At 58.4% G+C, this 17,135-nt stretch overlaps 1 protein-coding gene across 1 annotated transcript; it reads left to right on the top strand.

Annotated features, from left to right (window-relative positions):
* The first annotated feature begins 148 nt into the window (after window positions 1-148).
* On the top strand, window positions 149-16,358 carry MAP3K11 (mitogen-activated protein kinase kinase kinase 11). The gene is made up of 10 exons (XM_029208628.1): window positions 149-2,166; window positions 6,834-7,014; window positions 7,203-7,351; window positions 7,458-7,633; window positions 7,773-8,016; window positions 8,519-8,632; window positions 9,317-9,452; window positions 9,545-9,636; window positions 14,467-14,874; window positions 15,493-16,358. The coding sequence occupies exons 1-10, from the start codon at window positions 1,428-1,430 to the stop codon at window positions 15,828-15,830; spliced, it is 2,577 nt and encodes an 858-aa protein (XP_029064461.1). The 5' UTR covers window positions 149-1,427; the 3' UTR covers window positions 15,831-16,358.
* Window positions 16,359-17,135: the final 777 nt, after the last annotated feature.

Raw genomic sequence — 17,135 nt, 5'->3', positions numbered from 1 at the left:
AGTAACGGCGGAGTTAACTGGCGCAAAATTCTCCCAGTGAGTTACAAGAGGCGGGGAAAAGGATGGAGGCGCGGATCTCCCTTGGCTAAAGCGACAGTTCGCTACGGGAGCACGCCCCTCTAAGCCCGCCCTTTTTAGCGATGGACCTGAAACCTCACGTGCTACCTCTACTTCCAGGTCAGAGCTCAGACTTAAGATTGTAGAGAGCGATCCTCCAAGAACAGGCAGGAATAGTCGAAGTAGGATAGCGTCGTTTTTCTTAAAGTGACAGGCTCAAGGCAATTGGGGTCAATCCAGCAGTTACGAGGGCGGTTTAGCTATTCTGAATCCAATCACTGAGCAAATTTCTTGACCGCAGTTTCAGGTTTCCGCCCCTTCATGGGGAAGAGGCATGAATAAGTGGATTGTTTCCCAGGTGAGGGAAAGAGGAGAGCCTTAGACAACTCGTTCCAAGAGCTCGAGGTGCAGCCAGTTCCGTCCTCCTTGTCTTACGCACCCCCATCCCACTAGCTCTGCAAAGCTGAGCTTCAGGCCCCAGTTTCACATACGAAGAGAATGAGGCGCAGAGAGGATGGGTCACACAGCCCTGCAACTTCGGAGCGAAGACCAAACTCGGGTTTGCCCCTCTCCCAAGCCCGGTTCTTTGCCCCAATTTTGCTGATGCGGATGTAGAGAGTGGGGATGGCCCGTCCTTAGCAGAAACCAACTTGGACCCTAAACCTGCTGTCATGAGGGATCGGGGCCACCCTTCCCCACCTTCTGCCTCTCATTGCCCGCCTACCCGGGAACTCCCAGGCCCAGTCGCCCCGCAGCCTCTGGGAGGGGAGCGGTGCTACCCGCCCGCGTCATCTGATGCTGTTTCCTGCAGGAGGGAGAACAGCGGAAAAAAGTGAAACTCCACCCTCCACCTCTGCCTCCCGCCCCCGGGGCCAAAGTACAAAGGGAGGAGGAAGAAGGGAACGGGGTTGGAGCCATCGGGTTGAGAGAGCCCAGCCGGGAAGAGGCAGCTTAGCCCAGCTAGAGGCACTCCAGCCACCCCCTGCGCAAAGAGACCCAACCGGAGTCCAGGCGCTGCCCCTTGCTGGCCCCACCTTACACTTGGCGGGTGCCGGAGCCAGACTCCCAGGACTGCTCCAGACTGAGGGACGCCCGGGCCCCTCTGTGCCAGCCATGGTGAGACGCCGGAGGCCCCGGGGGCCCACCCCCCGAGCCTGACCACACTGCCCTAGGTCGCCTTCCCCCGGAAGCCCGAGATGCGGGGGGCCGGGAGGCGACACTCCTGGCTCCCCAGAGAGGCGTGGGTCTGGGGCTGAGGGCCAGGGCCCGGATGCCCAGGTTCCGGGACTAGGGCCTCGGCAGTCAGCAAGGGTGGGGACCAGGGGCACCCAGGGAAGGTCCCCCACACCCACCAACGCCAGCTCCCAGCCATGGAGCCCTTGAAGAACCTCTTCCTCAAGAGCCCGCTGGGGTCATGGAACAGCGGTGGCAGTGGGGGCAGTGGGGGCGGCGGCGGAGGTTGGCCAGAGGGATCCCCGAAGGCGGCAGCTTATGCCAACCCTGTGTGGACAGCCCTGTTTGACTACGAGCCCAATGGGCAGGACGAGCTGGCCCTGCGGAAGGGCGACCGTGTGGAGGTGCTGTCCCGGGATGCAGCTATCTCAGGCGATGAGGGCTGGTGGGCGGGCCAGGTGGGAGGCCAGGTGGGCATCTTTCCGTCCAACTATGTGTCTCGGGGCGGCGGTCCGCCCCCCTGCGAGATGGCCAGCTTCCAGGAGCTGCGGCTGGAGGAGGTGATCGGCATCGGTGGCTTCGGCAAGGTCTACCGCGGCAGCTGGCGCGGCGAGCTGGTGGCTGTGAAGGCAGCTCGCCAGGACCCCGATGAAGACATCAGCGTGACAGCTGAGAGCGTGCGACAGGAGGCCCGGCTTTTCGCCATGCTGGCACACCCCAACATCATTGCCCTCAAGGCCGTGTGCCTGGAGGAGCCCAACCTGTGCCTGGTGATGGAGTATGCTGCCGGCGGGCCCCTCAGCCGTGCCCTGGCTGGGCGGCGTGTGCCCCCCCATGTGCTCGTCAACTGGGCCGTGCAAATTGCTCGTGGGATGCACTACCTGCACTGCGAGGCCCTGGTGCCTGTCATCCACCGAGACCTCAAGTCCAACAACAGTGAGTTTTGGGGAGCATGGGTGGAGGTTGGCATGGCCCAAGTACACACCTACTAACAACGCTTAGCTGAGCCTACCTGGGGATCTACTGGAGGCAGGAGTTCCTCCCCTAGGGGAATCTGAGTTGACCAGGGGTGCCCGTGGGCTCACACTAGCCCCAAAGCAGGAGTTCCAGGCGCCCAACAGAGTCCTTCATGCCCCATCCCCAAAAAGAGTCCTTGATCCCAGCTCACAGCTGCCAAGTTAAAAAAATTGGAACCTCTCACGTGGACCATAAGCAGCTTGCCTAACCGTGGCCACTACCTCAAGGAAGGAGGAGTGCTGGATGCTGGCACCCCCTCATCTTCAGGGAACTCCCCTGAAGTTCACCGTTGTCCTGTTGGTGCCTCCTCCCCCCTCCACTTGTGGTGGGCAGCTCCTCCAGAAAAGAAATCTCAAAGGGGGAAAAACCACCCTCTTCCTCTGCCCCGTGGTGGTCAAAGCTGGGGCCAGGGATGGAATTCTGGCCCCACCCCTTCCCCCCTGGCTGCATGATCTCTAGCTGGTTATTTCAACTCAGAACCTCGATTTCAGATTCTGTAAAAAGGGAGTGATCGGGAGGGTGAAACGGCTTAACAGGCTGGGCATCCGATGCCCGGCACACAGTGGGTCCTCAGCCACGGGTGTGGATGTTTGAAGGCTGGATCACCAAGAGGGCTTTGCCTGGAATCAGCACTTGGGAGTGGGCGTGGCGGGGCTAAGAAAGACTCAAGCGGTAAGGCACTCCATCTCCAGCCATTTCAGGTCCTACACACTGCCCAGCCTGGGCCCAAGACAAGCAAGTGGCAGGTTTGGAGGGCTTTCTGAAGCAGACGAGCTTCACACCAAGCCCAAAGCAGGGAGTGTTCAGAAAGGTACCCAGTTGGATGCAGGGCCTGACAAGAGCAAAGGCAAGGAGGCAGGCCGCAGCACGGTAGTGGGTACCTGGGCTGGGCCTGCTGGGGGCTGAGGTGCAGCTGTAGAGCAAAAGGAAGGGCCGGTGAGGTCACTGGAGAGGCACGGGTGGCTCTTGGAGGGGTGAGCATGGATATTTTGAGCCCCCTGGCCTGGGCTGAGCATGGATAAGCGGCTTGTGGGGAGCAGAACACCAGGGCCCAGTGATATCCAAGTCCTTGCCAGGGCCAGAGGGGCCTGGGGAGGCCTGCCAGCGACCCCACCCACTCCTCTCGTCCACAGAAGGGGGCAGATCCCACCTCTCAGCCTCGCTCCTGGGCCCTAGCCATCTAGGGACCCCCACTCCCTGCCCCAGCCTGAGGGGGATTCCCCGAAGGCCTGGGGGGAGGGGACTCCCGTCTTCTGTTTTTCCTCCAGTTTTCTTTCCAGAAAAAATGGAACAATAGCCCAGGCTCCTGCTCCCCACCCTCCCCACCGCTTCCTGCGTTTCCTGGTGCCCCTGGGCTGGCTTCCTGCCCCTGCTCCAGCCTCTGCTCTCTCCCCAGCCCAGCTGCCTGCAGGGGAGGAAAGAGCTGGGGGTAGGGGGTTTGTGGGAGAGGAAGGAGCCAGGGATTGCGCCCCTACTCCCCCCCAGTTCCCTCCCAGAGTCTGGGTGGTGGTGAAAGGCAGGCAGGGTGCCCTTAGCCTTGCTGAGCCTGGCCTCCCACCTCGCAGACCCCAGTTCTAGGCCCAGGCTGCTGTCTGCGGCATTGGCGGGGGGAGTCCCTGGGATGGGGGGGGCGCAGGCAGGAAACAATGGCGTGATTTTCCTGGACAATGGGGGCCTTGTGAGGAAGCCTGGCAGGGAGAGGAGGGGGAATTCTCTAGGCCCACGAGTCACAGGACTGACCAGCCAGCCCAGCCTGGGCCTGACCTCTCCCAATTCTCCACCAAAGGACCCCCGCCCCCATTGGAGACCTGAGCCAGGCCTCCCAGAAAGGAGAAGTAGGGACCATGGGAGGGAAGCGGAAGAGGCGTAAGCTGCCTAGGCCACTCCCAAGCTTCACAGAGGCAGCCCAGGAAGGGGGCTGGGGGCCAGGTCCCTTTCAGAGGCCAGGGAGCCCTAAGGGGATGCTGGGAGGGGGATCTCTAGCCCCTTCTCCTCTGAGTGACCCCTGACCGCCCCATCCCCAAGGTCTACATCAGACACCAGAAGAGCAACTTGGGTTGGAACAAATTCAAGGCACTTGGAGAAAAGCAGGGGACACGGAGGTGAGGATAAGGCTTCACAGGTGTCAGGTCAAGCTGGGGGGTAGGAGGCGGCAGAAAGGCCACCAATAGAAGTCCTGAGACTTTGAGTGAGTTGCTGCCCCTCTCTGGACTTCAGATTACCTGACCAAAAAAGGGAGGCTGGCCTTCCAGCTTGAGATACTGGCGCAGAAGGTGGTTCATCCGTCTGTGAGGTACCACAAGTGGCTAGAGACCCGACTGAGAAGCAGCCGTCAAGAGGATGGGTGGGTCCTGGCACCAGAGGAGGCGGGAGTCCCTCCCCCCAGCCCCAGTACATGGATCCCTTTGCCTGGTCCCTCTCCAGCTGCCTGCCCCAGCCTGCTGCAGCTCTCCTCTGGAATGAACTCTCGCAGAGCTTACTGAATGGTCCAGTTCTGAGTCTTCAGCAGCCGGGCCAGAGGCTGTTGTGAAGCTGGGAGTAAGATGTTAGAGGTTGGAGGAGAAAGTCAATCTGAGAGAGATTAGCAGCAGAATCTTTAGGACAACTGTCAGATCCTGCGCTACAGCTTTAAGAAGCGTGATCTCGCTGGACTTGCCTGGCGGCTCAGTGGTTAAGACTCTGCGCTTCCTCTCTACAGGTGGCACGGGTTCCATCCCTGGCTGGGGAACTAGGTTCCCACATGCCGCTTGGTGCCGCCAAAAAAAAAAAAAAAAAGGTGATCTTGTTTAATACTCATGATGACCCTCTGAGGTGGGTTTTGTCGTCATGCCTAGCTTTAACTGTTCAGTACTCAGCCCCAGTTTGGCTAAGAGGAGAAGGTAGATTGCAGGATCATTCTCTGAATTTTGAGAAATTGTGGGAAGATTTGCCAGGCACGGTGGAAGGATGAAGATGGTTGTTGAGGGTATAAAGACATCAAGTAGGGCAGCTGATAGGCAGCTGGATCGACTTCTGAACTGGAGCTCCCAATGTGGGAGATGCCAGTGAGGAGGGGGCAGCTGGCACCTGGGAGAGTCCAGGACAGCCTGGGGGCAGTGGGCCAAGGTCAAGGGGAAGCCAGGCTCTGAGGAACGCCAGCATTGAAAAGGCTAAGGGTGGGGAGGCCCTGAAGGAAACAGCCAAAGCAGCCAGAGGTCCTGGGAGCCAAGGACAGCAGGGAGGGGTTGAGCAGCAGTGCCAGATGCCCCCAGGAGGCCCAGAGAGCTCGGCCAGCAGCAGGATCAGGAGTTGTGGCTTTAGACCTAGAAAAGCGAATACCCTGCTTCTGTCACCTCCTCTGAGAAGTCTTCCCTGACTCGCCGGGCTGTATTAGGTGCCCGTGTCCTCTGCCCCCACTATGGTGCTGTCACTCTGGGCAGGATTGCTGAGAGGTGTGCCCTGAAAGGACGTGTGTTCAGAAATGTCATTGGCTTGGATGTCACTTCTCTACAATGCAGTTGGCTATAACCAGAAAAGTAGAGAGGCCTCTTCAGAACCTTGAAAATTCTATAATTTTGTCCTCTTTTTATTCCTCTAAAACTTCTCTCCTTTGAGCCATGCTTTTCCTGGTGAGAGATTTGCAAGCTGCTGCTTCTCCTCTCTGTACAGAGTATGGTGGCCCCATTTGGGACAAAGCCATCAGCCCTTGCCACGTCTATCCACTACTACATTTGTCCCAAACTCCTTTCTAGCCAAGAACCACCACTTTCTTAGACCCCTTTCTCTCTCTTCACATCCAGCTGCATCAGTGGATATCTTTTGGAATCTTTCCCCTGGGGGCGGCTGCGCTAGCCACAATGGGACATGGACACCAGGGGTCTGTAGTGCCTGCTGGGCTTCCTTTCTCGCGAGGGGGTTCCCTCCTGCTCCCCACCCCGAGGCAGGTTCTGATTCACACTCCTGCCTCAGCAAAATGACAAGACACAGGTTTCTCTTGAAATCAAAGTTACAAATGCTGAGAGGCTGCCATATTGCCCACTTCTTTCTTTCTTTTTTTTTTTTTTGGCCACACCGTGGCATGCGGGATATTAGTTCCCCAACCAGGGATTGAACCGTGCCTTCTGCAGTGGAAGCGTGGAGTCTTAACCACTGGACCACCAGGAAGGTCCCCATATTGCCCATTTCTATTCCGTGCAGTGTTAGGAGAAAGTTAGAGCACTGGCTTTGGAAGCACACAGACCAGGTCGTGGCATCTGCTTTATTTGCATATGCCCTAGGTTAAATCAAATTATTGCTCAGTTTCCTTTTCTGCAAAATGGGGATAATGATGTCTACCTCATAGACTTTTTTTTTTTGTGAGTGCTAATGCTGAGTGTAAAACGCCTGGCCTCTGGTAACCCCTTGGTAAATGTTTCCCAGCCTTGTGCTTATTGTCTGATTCTACCCCAACCCCAGCTATGAGCTCTGCAGGGCAAGATTGAGACCAGTTCACCTCGGTGCCCCCAGTACCCAGCCAGGATGTCTGTCAGATGACAGTTTGCTCCCAGCTCCTCCCTTGTCCCCACCACCTGAGCCTGGAGCACCACAGCCCTTCCTCTCTTCCCCAGTTCTGCTGCTGCAGCCCATTGAAGGTGACGACATGGAGCACAAGACCCTGAAGATCACTGACTTCGGCCTGGCCCGCGAGTGGCACAAAACCACGCAAATGAGTGCTGCAGGCACCTATGCCTGGATGGCTCCTGAGGTTATCAAGGCCTCCACCTTCTCTAAGGGCAGCGATGTCTGGAGGTGCGGCTGGGCGGAGGCTGGACAGATATGGGGCTGCAGAGGGCAGAGGTGGCTGCCAAAATCCAGGGCTGGGCAGACAAGCAGAGCCCAGAGGGAGGGACACAGACCACTGAGCTCTTGGTTGCCTTGGGATGAAATGGCAACGAATAAGTAGAGGAGGGGACATAGACCCTTTGTCTCACCCACAGTTTTGGGGTGCTCCTGTGGGAACTGCTGACTGGGGAGGTGCCCTACCGTGGCATCGACTGCCTTGCTGTAGCCTATGGAGTGGCCGTTAACAAGCTCACACTGCCCATCCCATCCACCTGCCCCGAGCCCTTCGCACAGCTCATGGCCGGTAAGGGGATGGGGCAGGAGGGTGAGGGGCAGAGCTCCTTGGCCCAGGACATATCCACTCACAGACCCCTTCTTATCCTGTCCCCCCCCCCACTCCGTTTCCCCAGATTGCTGGGCGCAGGATCCCCACCGCAGGCCCGACTTCGCCTCCATCCTTCAGCAGTTGGAGGCACTAGAGGCGCAGGTCCTGCGGGAAATGCCTCGGGACTCCTTCCATTCCATGCAGGAAGGCTGGAAGCGCGAGATCCAAGGCCTCTTTGACGAGCTGCGGGCCAAAGAAAAGGTGGGAGGAGTCGGGGTCCCAGGGTTGGAAGGGGACGCCGGGAAGGAATGTCTCCCCGGTTTCCATGGGGCAGAAGGTGGGGGTGAGCGTCTGAGACCGTACCCGACTGACTCCACCGCCTCCATTGTCCCGGGCACAGGAACTACTGAGCCGCGAGGAGGAACTGACCCGCGCGGCGCGTGAGCAGCGGTCACAGGCAGAGCAGCTGCGGCGGCGCGAGCACCTGCTGGCCCAGTGGGAGCTGGAGGTGTTCGAGCGCGAGTTGACACTTCTATTGCAGCAAGTTGATCGCGAACGGCCACACGTTCGCCGCCGCCGCGGAACCTTCAAGCGCAGCAAACTCCGAGCGCGCGACGGCGGCGAGCGCATCAGCATGCCTCTCGGTAAGGGGCGGGCCCCAGCACGCCGCCCGCCATTGGCTTCGTGGGCGGAGGGGTGGGGTCAGGCGGGTGTGCTGGCCACACCGGGATTGGTCTAGGGCGTTGGTGGGTGGGCCTGTAAGACGAGGCTGGAAGGGGAGGGGCCAGGAGTGTGTTTTCGTTTGTGGGCGGGTTTTGGCGGGAATATTTGCATGTCGGCCTGGGAATGGCTACGGCCGGGAAGGGGCGGGGCTCATGAAAGTTCTGAGAAAGCAGAGGGAGTGGGGTGGGCCGCCTCCTGGGAATCTCCGACTCCGCTGCGCTTCTCCGCGTAAGAGGTCTGCTTTCCTTACGGAGAGCCTGGGGCCCAGGAAGGCAGTGAGGCCGACCCCAGTCACCCAGCCACTGTGCCAGGCCCTGTTCCAGCACTGCCTGCGTGGCCTGGGAACTGCCGAGGGGCCCTGCGGGTTAGGATCCAGTCTCTCCTTCACCACAAACCTGCGCCCTGCTTCCCCCCCAACCCCAGACTTCAAACACCGCATCACCGTGCAGGCCTCTCCCGGCCTGGACAGGAGGAGAAACGTCTTCGAGGTCGGGGCTGGGGACTCGCCCACCTTCCCCCGGTTCCGGGCCATCCAGTGTAAGAAACTTCGCCTCCCCTTGCCCATGCCCTTACCCCCGGACCTTATCCTTTTGTCAGTCAAACCTTATCCTTGGAAGTAGATCCCACACACTGTCTCCTCCTCTTCCCCCCTGCTCCCAGGCGCCCTCCCCTATCTGTCTAAACTGGTACCTCTAAGTTCCCCAAGCAGCATGCATTTTACAACTTTTTTCAGTCTAGCAATTGTATGACACTATGTCCCATTCATTTTCCTAAACACTTTGCTAATATTAATTTCTCACGAAGACCCTGTGAGGTAGATGTCCTTGTTATTATATAAGTTTTACTGATGAGAAAAGTGAGAAAAGTAACTGCCTAACGTTGCACAGCTAGCAAGTGGCAGAGTCAGAATTCAAACCCACGCAGTTTGCTGTAGTGGCTGTACTAGCTACTAGGCAGCAAATGCCGGGTGAAGAAGGACTAGATGAGATGCCTCACTGCCAGTCCCAGGACCCCACACCCACCTACCCCAGTTCTGTTCAGATTCTCTGTGGCCCAAAGCTCACCCTGGGAATGGGATGGGGCCCAGCCTGACCCACACCCCACCCCAATCCTGCAAGAAGTTGCCCCTGGAGCTTGATTCTCATGATGGGAGGACAAGGATCAGGGTTCTTGACCTCAGCTCAGACTCCTTCCATTCCCCCCTCCCCCTGCCCGCCACAGTGGAGCCTGCAGAACCAGGCCAGGCATGGGGCCGACAGTCCCCAAGACGTCTAGAGGATTCAAGCAATGGAGAGCGGCGAGCATGCTGGGCCTGGGGGCCCAGTTCCCCCAAGCCCGGAGAAGCCCAGAACGGGAGGTGAGTGCCTGAGTGCCACCCACCGAGTGTCTTCTGCCTCCCAACAGTCCTGAGATTCACAAAGCACAACTCCCCTCTCGTCCCCTCACCAGGAGAAGGTCCCGCATGGACGAAGCCACGTGGTACCTGGATTCAGATGACTCATCCCCCTTAGGATCTCCTTCCACACCCCCCATGCTCAATGGTGAGTGGCCTTGTCTCCCCCCAGCAGACTGTTGCTGCACTCCTTTTGGTCCTGTGGGCAGGCTACAAGAAGCCAGCCTGCAAGGCAGGCCATTCCTAGAACCCAGGTCTGACCCATCAGCCCACAGCTGAGCTGGATCCAGCCTAGGCCTCAGGGACCCTATTCAGGGCTGGCCTGCAAGAGGGCTCTCCCCTGGCCCTGTGGCAGCTGCTGTGCCCTCAGCAAGCTCTAGGGAAGACAGGAAAACAAGGAACGGTGCCCCGCATTTGGGACCCAGGGGAAGCTGGGCCGAGAGAAGAGAAGGAAACTGTGCATGTGGAGTGGAGCTAGAAAAGTGGCTGCCACACTGTGCTTCTCAGAGTCCCTTCTGGGGAGCCTGTAGGTGGAGAAGAGGATAAGAAATCTGAACGGGTGGGGATCTAGGGCCGACTCACTGCATCTGGGGCAGTTCTGGACTTTTCTGTTTTCCATAATGGCAATAGCACTTACTGTGTGTCAGGCATTCCATCCAAGCAACAATCTCATGAGGGATTATTATACCCATTTGAGAGATGAGAAAACAGAGGCTCTGCGAGGTAAAGTAATCTGCCTAAATCCCCCAGCTAAGGATATGAACCCAGGGAGACTTTGACTCTCATGCCCGTAGTGAGCTTTCCCAGAAACTTTCACTTGAAGAAAGGGTTTCTCACATACAAACTACTTGGGAAGCTAGGAGGTTAGCAGAAACTGGGACTCCTGTGTCAGAGGGACAAGGGCTCAGCTCAGCACTGCCCAGCATTGGCAGGGACTAGAAAGTTGCAGCCTCCCTTGCCCGTGGGTCCCTTTAGAGCCCCCAGCTGTACCTGCTTCTCGCAGCCAGAATATAGGACCTGGCTTAACTGTTATCAGACCAGGGTCCTATTCAGCAAACAAGTTAGACTCACTCCTCTCACCCCACCCAGCATGTCACCTCCACCATTACCTGAGCTACATTTCACAGTAACAATAACAGCAAACGTTTATTGGGTCCTTCCTATGTGCCATTTTATAGAGGAGGAAACTGAGGCACAGAGAGGTTAAGTGGTTTGAAATAGGGCATACAGCAGAACAGGGATTTGAGCCCAGGTCTGACTCCAGAGGCAGGGCCCTGGAGCCCCGTCTGCCACACCATTTTCTGCTCCAGCAGTTGCATTGCCTCAAGCTAGCTGTGCTGCAGGCACTGAACTGAGAATTGGAAGGCCAAGGGGGCTGCTTGTAGTCACCTGCTCTAGAACGCCCCAGGCCAGAAGGGTCAATGGAGAACTTGAGGTCCTGTCAACCTGGGTGTGTAGTCTGGAGGAGCCCCTGACCATATTCTGCAGATCCATTTGGCCTTACTCTCCCTGAGCTCCCAGGAGCAGGGACACAATGGCCTGGACCCCATCTTTCTCTGGCTTGCCCTCTTACCTAAAAGGATATCACCTGTCCCAGCCCAGCTGCTGGCTGAGCACTTGGTTCCCCTCGTGCAAGCCCACCCTCCAGCCATCTTGGGCCCACCCACGAGTGCATGACCTTGACCTCCCAACCACCCACAGAGTGAAAAACCTGGCTAAGAATCAAAGACCCTGTGAGATTGTCCCAGGCATTAGCCACACCACCGGGGAGCCCCAGCTCCCACCCCTTGTCCGCACCTGGGTGTTCTGGCCCCTGGGGAACTGGTTGCAATGAGGGGCAGATTGGTGGGCGCCGTCAGCCTGCACTGACAGCAACTGCCGCATGAAGCTTGTTGCCCTGGAGCCGCTAACTACCACGTGGCCCGTGTCCTCTCTGTGAGGCCCCACAGAAGCGATTCACCTTCATCTCGGGGTCAAGCATGTTTTTTCTCTTTCTCCTTAACAACAGGGTTGCCAACTCTTACTGCCAGGGAGCTTAGAGGCAAATTAAAATCCTTGCCGAGTTACCTGGGGCAAGTCGCTTACTTTTGGGAACCTCGGTTTCTCAGAATATCAGCCTCAGGAACTTCTTTCCATTCTTAGTTTGTGTGCTGACCTCCAGCTTCACTTCACTTCGTTCCATTTTTCTTGCCTGTTTTAAACATGTTTTTCCCCTGTTCTGTTTAAACTCACTGTAAATGATCAGTTTCCTCACCTGTAAAGTAGCGTAACAGCAGTCACCTTACATGGTTGTCACAAGGATTGTAAGAATGGACTCTTCCATCAAACATGTATTGACATATATTATGAGCCAGGCATCAATGTGCTAGAGATCAACACTGCCCTGACCTTGGGGAGGGCCTAGTCTGGTGGAAAAGCAGACTCAGAAATAAACAAGGACAGTAGGGAGTAGTACGTGGTGGGGCGAGGGCTGTACAAGGCATAACGTGAGTAAGAACCGCACAGGTTACAGGGGATTCTGGCAAAGCTTCTAAACGAGGAGAAACCTCCTGTTTTCCTCTCCATTCTACTCACTTCACTTCTGACACCAGATGCCTGGGGGTTTTCCCCACACCAACCAGTTCTGGGACACCAGCTGGGGGTCCTACAATCCAATCCAATTCTAACACTGCCTACCTGGAGTTAGTTTGTGTCAGACCCCACAGGTTAAGGGTTCAGGCTCACAGGACTGCTCCTCCCCACTTCAGACACCAGTTGTAAGTTCGGGTTGTCACCTGTGCTCCCCACCAACCAGCTATAAATCAGAGATCCCCACGACCCCCTCCTCAGATCTGATAATTTGCTAGAACAGCTCACAAAGCTCAGGAAAGCCATTTACTTACTAGATTACCAGTTTATTGAAAAGGTTACAGGTCAAGAACAACCAGATGGAAGAGATGTGTAGGGCAGAGTATGTGGGAGGACACAGAGTTTCCACGCCCTCTCCAGGCACGCTACTTTCCCAGCACCTCCACTGGTTCACCAACCCAGAAGTTCTTGGAACCCTTTGGCTGGGTTTTTATGGAGGCTTCATTACATGGACCTGATTGATTGCTTAAATTCTTGGCCATTGGTGATGGGATTCAATCTCCAGCTCCTCCCCTCCCCAGTGCAGGTGGAGGCTGAAAGTTCCAACCTTCTAATCATGTAGTTCGTTCCCTTGGCAACCAGACCCCATCCTTAGGAGCTTTCCAAAAATGACTGCATCAATATGAACTCAGATGTGGTTAAAAGAGCTCCTTATGAATAACAAAAGGCGCTCCTTTCGCCTTTATCATTCTAACACTTAGGAAGTTCCAAGGGTTTGGGGAGTTCTGTACCAGGTATGAGATGAAGACAAAATATATACTTTTTTATAAATCAGAATGTCACAGCTTCACAGAGGATGTGACATCTCAGCTGGGTCTTGAATGGTAAATAAGGGATCACTGAGAGCCGAGGTGGGGAAGGTGTGCTGAGCGGAGGGAATAGTGTGTGTACAGCCGTGGGGCCCACCACACCTGAGTAAGAGGAATCCTGGTTGGAACTCAGAGGGAGAGTTGAGAGCCAGGGACTCACAGGCCTGAAGCAGCAAGTGGGGTTCAGGCCTGCATTCCCTCGGTCTGTGGAGCCCAGTGCAGCCCCAGCACATGGGCCAGCAGATGTTTGTTGAATGAATGAGTGAAGCTGGAAAGGCAGGCAGGAGCCAGTTCAGGAAGGGCCTGGAAATTGATGGGGGACTTTTGAAGCAGACGTGTCTTTAGCAGATTTGCATTTTAGAAGGCAGTGGTCACTGCAGGGGTGGGGTGGGGTGGGGGGATAAGAGTCAGAGAGATGGGGGGAATTCCCTGGCGGTCCAGTGGTTAGGACCCCTGTGCTCTCACTGGCAAGGGCGCGGGTTCAGTCCCTGGTTAGGGAACTAAGATCCCGCAAACCGCATGGTGTGGCCAAAAAAAAAGAGAAAGATGGGGTAAGGGTTGTGGCTGAGGACAGGGACCCCAAGCTAAGTCCTGGTTCATAGCAGAAACTCACTTTTCCCAGCTTTGCATTTCTTCCTCTGGACACCCAGCCCAGCGCTCCACTCCAGGCAGGCCCAAGGAAGAGAGAGAAGGTTTTGAAACCCAGACAAGGAGCTTAGACTTTCTTCTAGTGGCAGTGGAAAGCCATGGCAGGTTCTAGAGCTAAGGAGGACCTGACAAAATTGGGGTTTGTGGGAGGCCATCACAGACTGCCCTACGTCCTCAATGACAGGTTCCCCAGACCCACCCGTGGAGTCGGGCCAACCCTAGGCCCACAGGTTAGGACAGAGATATCCTGAAATCCAGGGCAGTTCAGGCTTAGCTGAGCCCTTAACCTCTCCAAGCCTGGGCCATGAGGATCAGACAACATAATGCCCCTAAATCATTCAGCTCAGGCCTGACGCAAACAGCTCATCTCTCTGAGCCTCAACTTCCTCATTTCTGGAATAGGGACAGTGATGCGTGCCTCTCAGGGCTGTTGTGTACATTGGAATTGACCTGTGTGCTACCGCTGGAGGGGGGTGGGCGAGCAGAAGGACCAGGGCTGCCCAGCCAGGAAGGAGGTGGGCACAGAGCACGGGTCCCAGACCTGTCCCCGGACCCCTCCGGATATCCACTGAGGCCACTGAGGCCCCGATCTGGCCTCAGCTTGCTTGCTGGTGGATCCCCTGCCTGCCCTCCAGCCCACCCTCCATCTCTGGGCTCCAGGGCACCTGGTTGCCTCCCAGGCTTTGCTCCTGCTGGTTCCTCAGACTGCGATGCCCACCCCACCCTGCCCCGCCCCGCCCCTTCTGAAAGGCCAGAAAGTGTGTCTGCTGGGGGAGGCGCGGCGGCCTGGGAGGAGTTGGGCTGGCTGTCAGAGGGGAGCAGAAGCCAGTCCTTGCTCCAGGGCCGCCGAGGGGTACCCCCGAAGTCGGCCTAACCTGTGTACCCGGCACCAGGTAACCCCCCGCGGCCAAGCCCGGAGCCCGAGGAGCCGCGGCGGCCGGGCCCGGCGGAGCGCGGCAGCGGCTCCGGGACGCCCAAGCTGATCCAGCGCGCGTTGCTGCGCGGCACCGCCCTGCTCGCCTCGCTGGGCCTCGGCCGCGACCTGCAGCCCCCGGGGGGACCGGGCCGCGAGCGCGGGGAGCCCCCGCCAACGCCCCGCGCCCCGCTGCCCACGCCGTCCTCCGCCGAGCCGCCCACCTCCCCGCTCATCCGCTTCTCCCCCGAGATGCCGGACGCCCAGGCCTCCCCGCTGAGCCCCGACGCCCCCGGCTCGCCCTCCCCCGCGCCCCTGCTGCTGGAACTGGGTGTCCCCGCCGGCCAGCCATCAGCCAAGAGTCCCCGGCGCGAAGAGGAGAGGCGCGGTGAGTGGCCTCTGCCTGGTGACAGAGGGGAGGAGGGGCTGGTGGGGACGTGCAGGGCAGTACAGCCGGGGCCACAGCTGTCTGCTGGACCCCAGACCGCCCCCTCAGGGCGATGAGAATGCACCATAGGGAACTGAGTTCCCCGTTCAGCCATCCATTGCGGGGGGGTGGGCAGGGGCCAGGCCAGGCCAGTTGTGAGATAATAGAAATAATGAAGGTGATGACGCTAGCGAACTCCTACAGGTTGCTTACTTGTGCCGGGCACTGTTCCTAGTGCTTTACAGAGGTTGCCTCATTCAGTTATGGAAACAAGGCTGTGAACCAGGTACTCTGGTTATACCTATTTTTCAGATGAAATATCAAGGGACTCCAGGCTCCCACTAGTAAGTGGCCGAGCTGGGGTCCAAGCCCAGGCCCCTCTGCTCCAGAGGGCTCCTCACTCTTAACTGCTACATAGTAAACGGATGCGCCACCAAGCATGAAGGGCCATGGAAGCTATGAGTCCCGTAACTCACTGTACAGATGAGGAAACTGAGGCCCAGAGTAGGGCAGTGCCTCCTGGGGACACCCAGGAGTTGGTGACTGCCTGACCTCGGCCCTCTCCCCATCCCTTCATAGGAAGCGCCGTCTCGCCCCCACCAGGGATATCACGCTCCGCTCCTGGCACCCCAGGTACCCCACGCTCGCCGCCTCTGGGCCTCATCAGTCGACCTCGGCCCTCACCCCTTCGCAGCCGCATCGACCCGTGGAGCTTTGTGTCAGCCGGGCCACGGCCTTCACCCCTGCCCTCACCACAGCCTGCACCCCGCCGGGCACCCTGGACCTTGTTCCCAGACTCAGACCCCTTCTGGGACTCTCCACCCGCCAACCCCTTCCGAGGGGGCCCTCAGGACTGCAGGGCACAGACCAAAGACGTGGGTGCCCAGGCCCCGTGGGCGCCAGAGGCAGGGCCCTGAGTGGGCCGGGCTGCTCCCCACGTGCCCACCGCCCTCCAGGAGCCTCAGCATACACTGGAATAGGAGCCGGTCATGCCTCTGTGGCTGCCTTGGTCTCGCCCAGGGACCCCGCCCCCTCTGGGGGTCAGGAACACTACACTGCACAGGAAGCCTTCACACTGGACGGGGGGCCTGCACCCCCCACACCCGCAATGCGCAGGTCCCCCGACTTACCTGCCCCACTGGGGCCCAGCACTGTGCCCAGCTGGTTGGGAGGACCAGAGCCTGACTCAGGGAATTGCCCCCGGGGGTGGTGCAGGGAGGAGGGGAGGTGCAGGGGAGAGGGGCCGGCCTTAGCTGTCACCAGCACTTTTGACCAAGTCCTGCTACTGTGGCCCCTGCCCCAGGGCTTCGTGCCTGGGCCCCCCTGCCCCGGGGGCCATTTGGGGCCGGGGCTCTCTGGGTGCCTTCCTGCTGCCCCGGCCAGGGTTGGGGCCATGGCCTCGGGATCCAATGAAGCCAAATAAACTCCCCAAGCTGTCTCCCCAAGCACAGCCTGTCACTTTCTTGGAGGTAACTAGGGGATCCAAACCATCACATGACCCTGGGGACCTCATGCCCTCAGCATGGGCCTAGGCTGGGATGCTCTGCACCACATCCCTCTCCTGGGATCAAGTCCGCTTCATCACCAGGCATTCAAGGCCCTTCTCAGCCTCCCTGGCACCCACACGCTCGGGCCTCACCCATCTTCTCCCACCCTCACTAAGCCTTTCCCACCATTTCAAGCAACTGTGTTTGCTCTGACTCTTCCTGTTGCTGGGTGGTCCCGGCTCATCCTTAAGGCCCAGCAACAACATCACCTCCCCTGGGATGCCCTCCCGGCCATGCTGCTCCCACCCCAGGCAGCTCGCTGAACTCAGGAGCCCACAGCCCTCTGGGTGGCATCTTGGTGGTTTGTCCTGGGTTTGTTTCTATCCCGTGGTCTGGATACAAGAGGGGGCCCCCACCCTGACACCTGGCTCCACTCAGGCTTCTCTTAATGCCATGGGGTTCTGCGGACTACCCCTCCCACACCACGCCGTAGGGCAGGGGACCCTGGGCTCAGCCCCTCCATGGTTTATGGGAGGCGGGGTCCAGGCTCCCTCTCCCGTCCCCTGCGCACTCCATGGCAGCCAGACCTACTGTGACTCCAGTGTTCACCAGGGTGGGGACTCAGGAGGGCTGGGTGTGAAGGGTTCTCAGGAAGCACTGAGAGTGGAGGGAGCATCATCTGTCCGGGGAGCTCCGGGCATCCTCCACTCCTGTCCTCGCCTCGCCGCCCTGCCC

The sequence above is a fragment of the Monodon monoceros genome, unplaced genomic scaffold (assembly GCF_005190385.1).
Source record: "Monodon monoceros isolate NGI ecotype Baffin Bay Population unplaced genomic scaffold, NGI_Narwhal_1 Super_Scaffold_7, whole genome shotgun sequence".
In the NCBI taxonomy this organism is placed as follows: Eukaryota; Metazoa; Chordata; class Mammalia; order Artiodactyla; family Monodontidae; genus Monodon; species Monodon monoceros.
The sequence above is the reverse complement of the archived record's forward strand: the minus strand, read 5'-3'. Positions and strand labels throughout refer to the sequence as shown.

Bases quoted from the DNA above. Each gene is read 5' to 3' on its own strand.
- MAP3K11 (XM_029208628.1), top strand. From the start codon at position 1,428: ATGGAGCCCTTGAAGAACCTCTTCCTCAAGAGCCCGCTGGGGTCATGG. The intron at 8,017-8,518 runs GTAAGGGGCGGG...CCCCAACCCCAG, and splicing joins GCGCATCAGCATGCCTCTCG to ACTTCAAACACCGCATCACC. The intron at 9,637-14,466 runs GTGAGTGGCCTT...ACCCGGCACCAG, and splicing joins CACACCCCCCATGCTCAATG to GTAACCCCCCGCGGCCAAGC.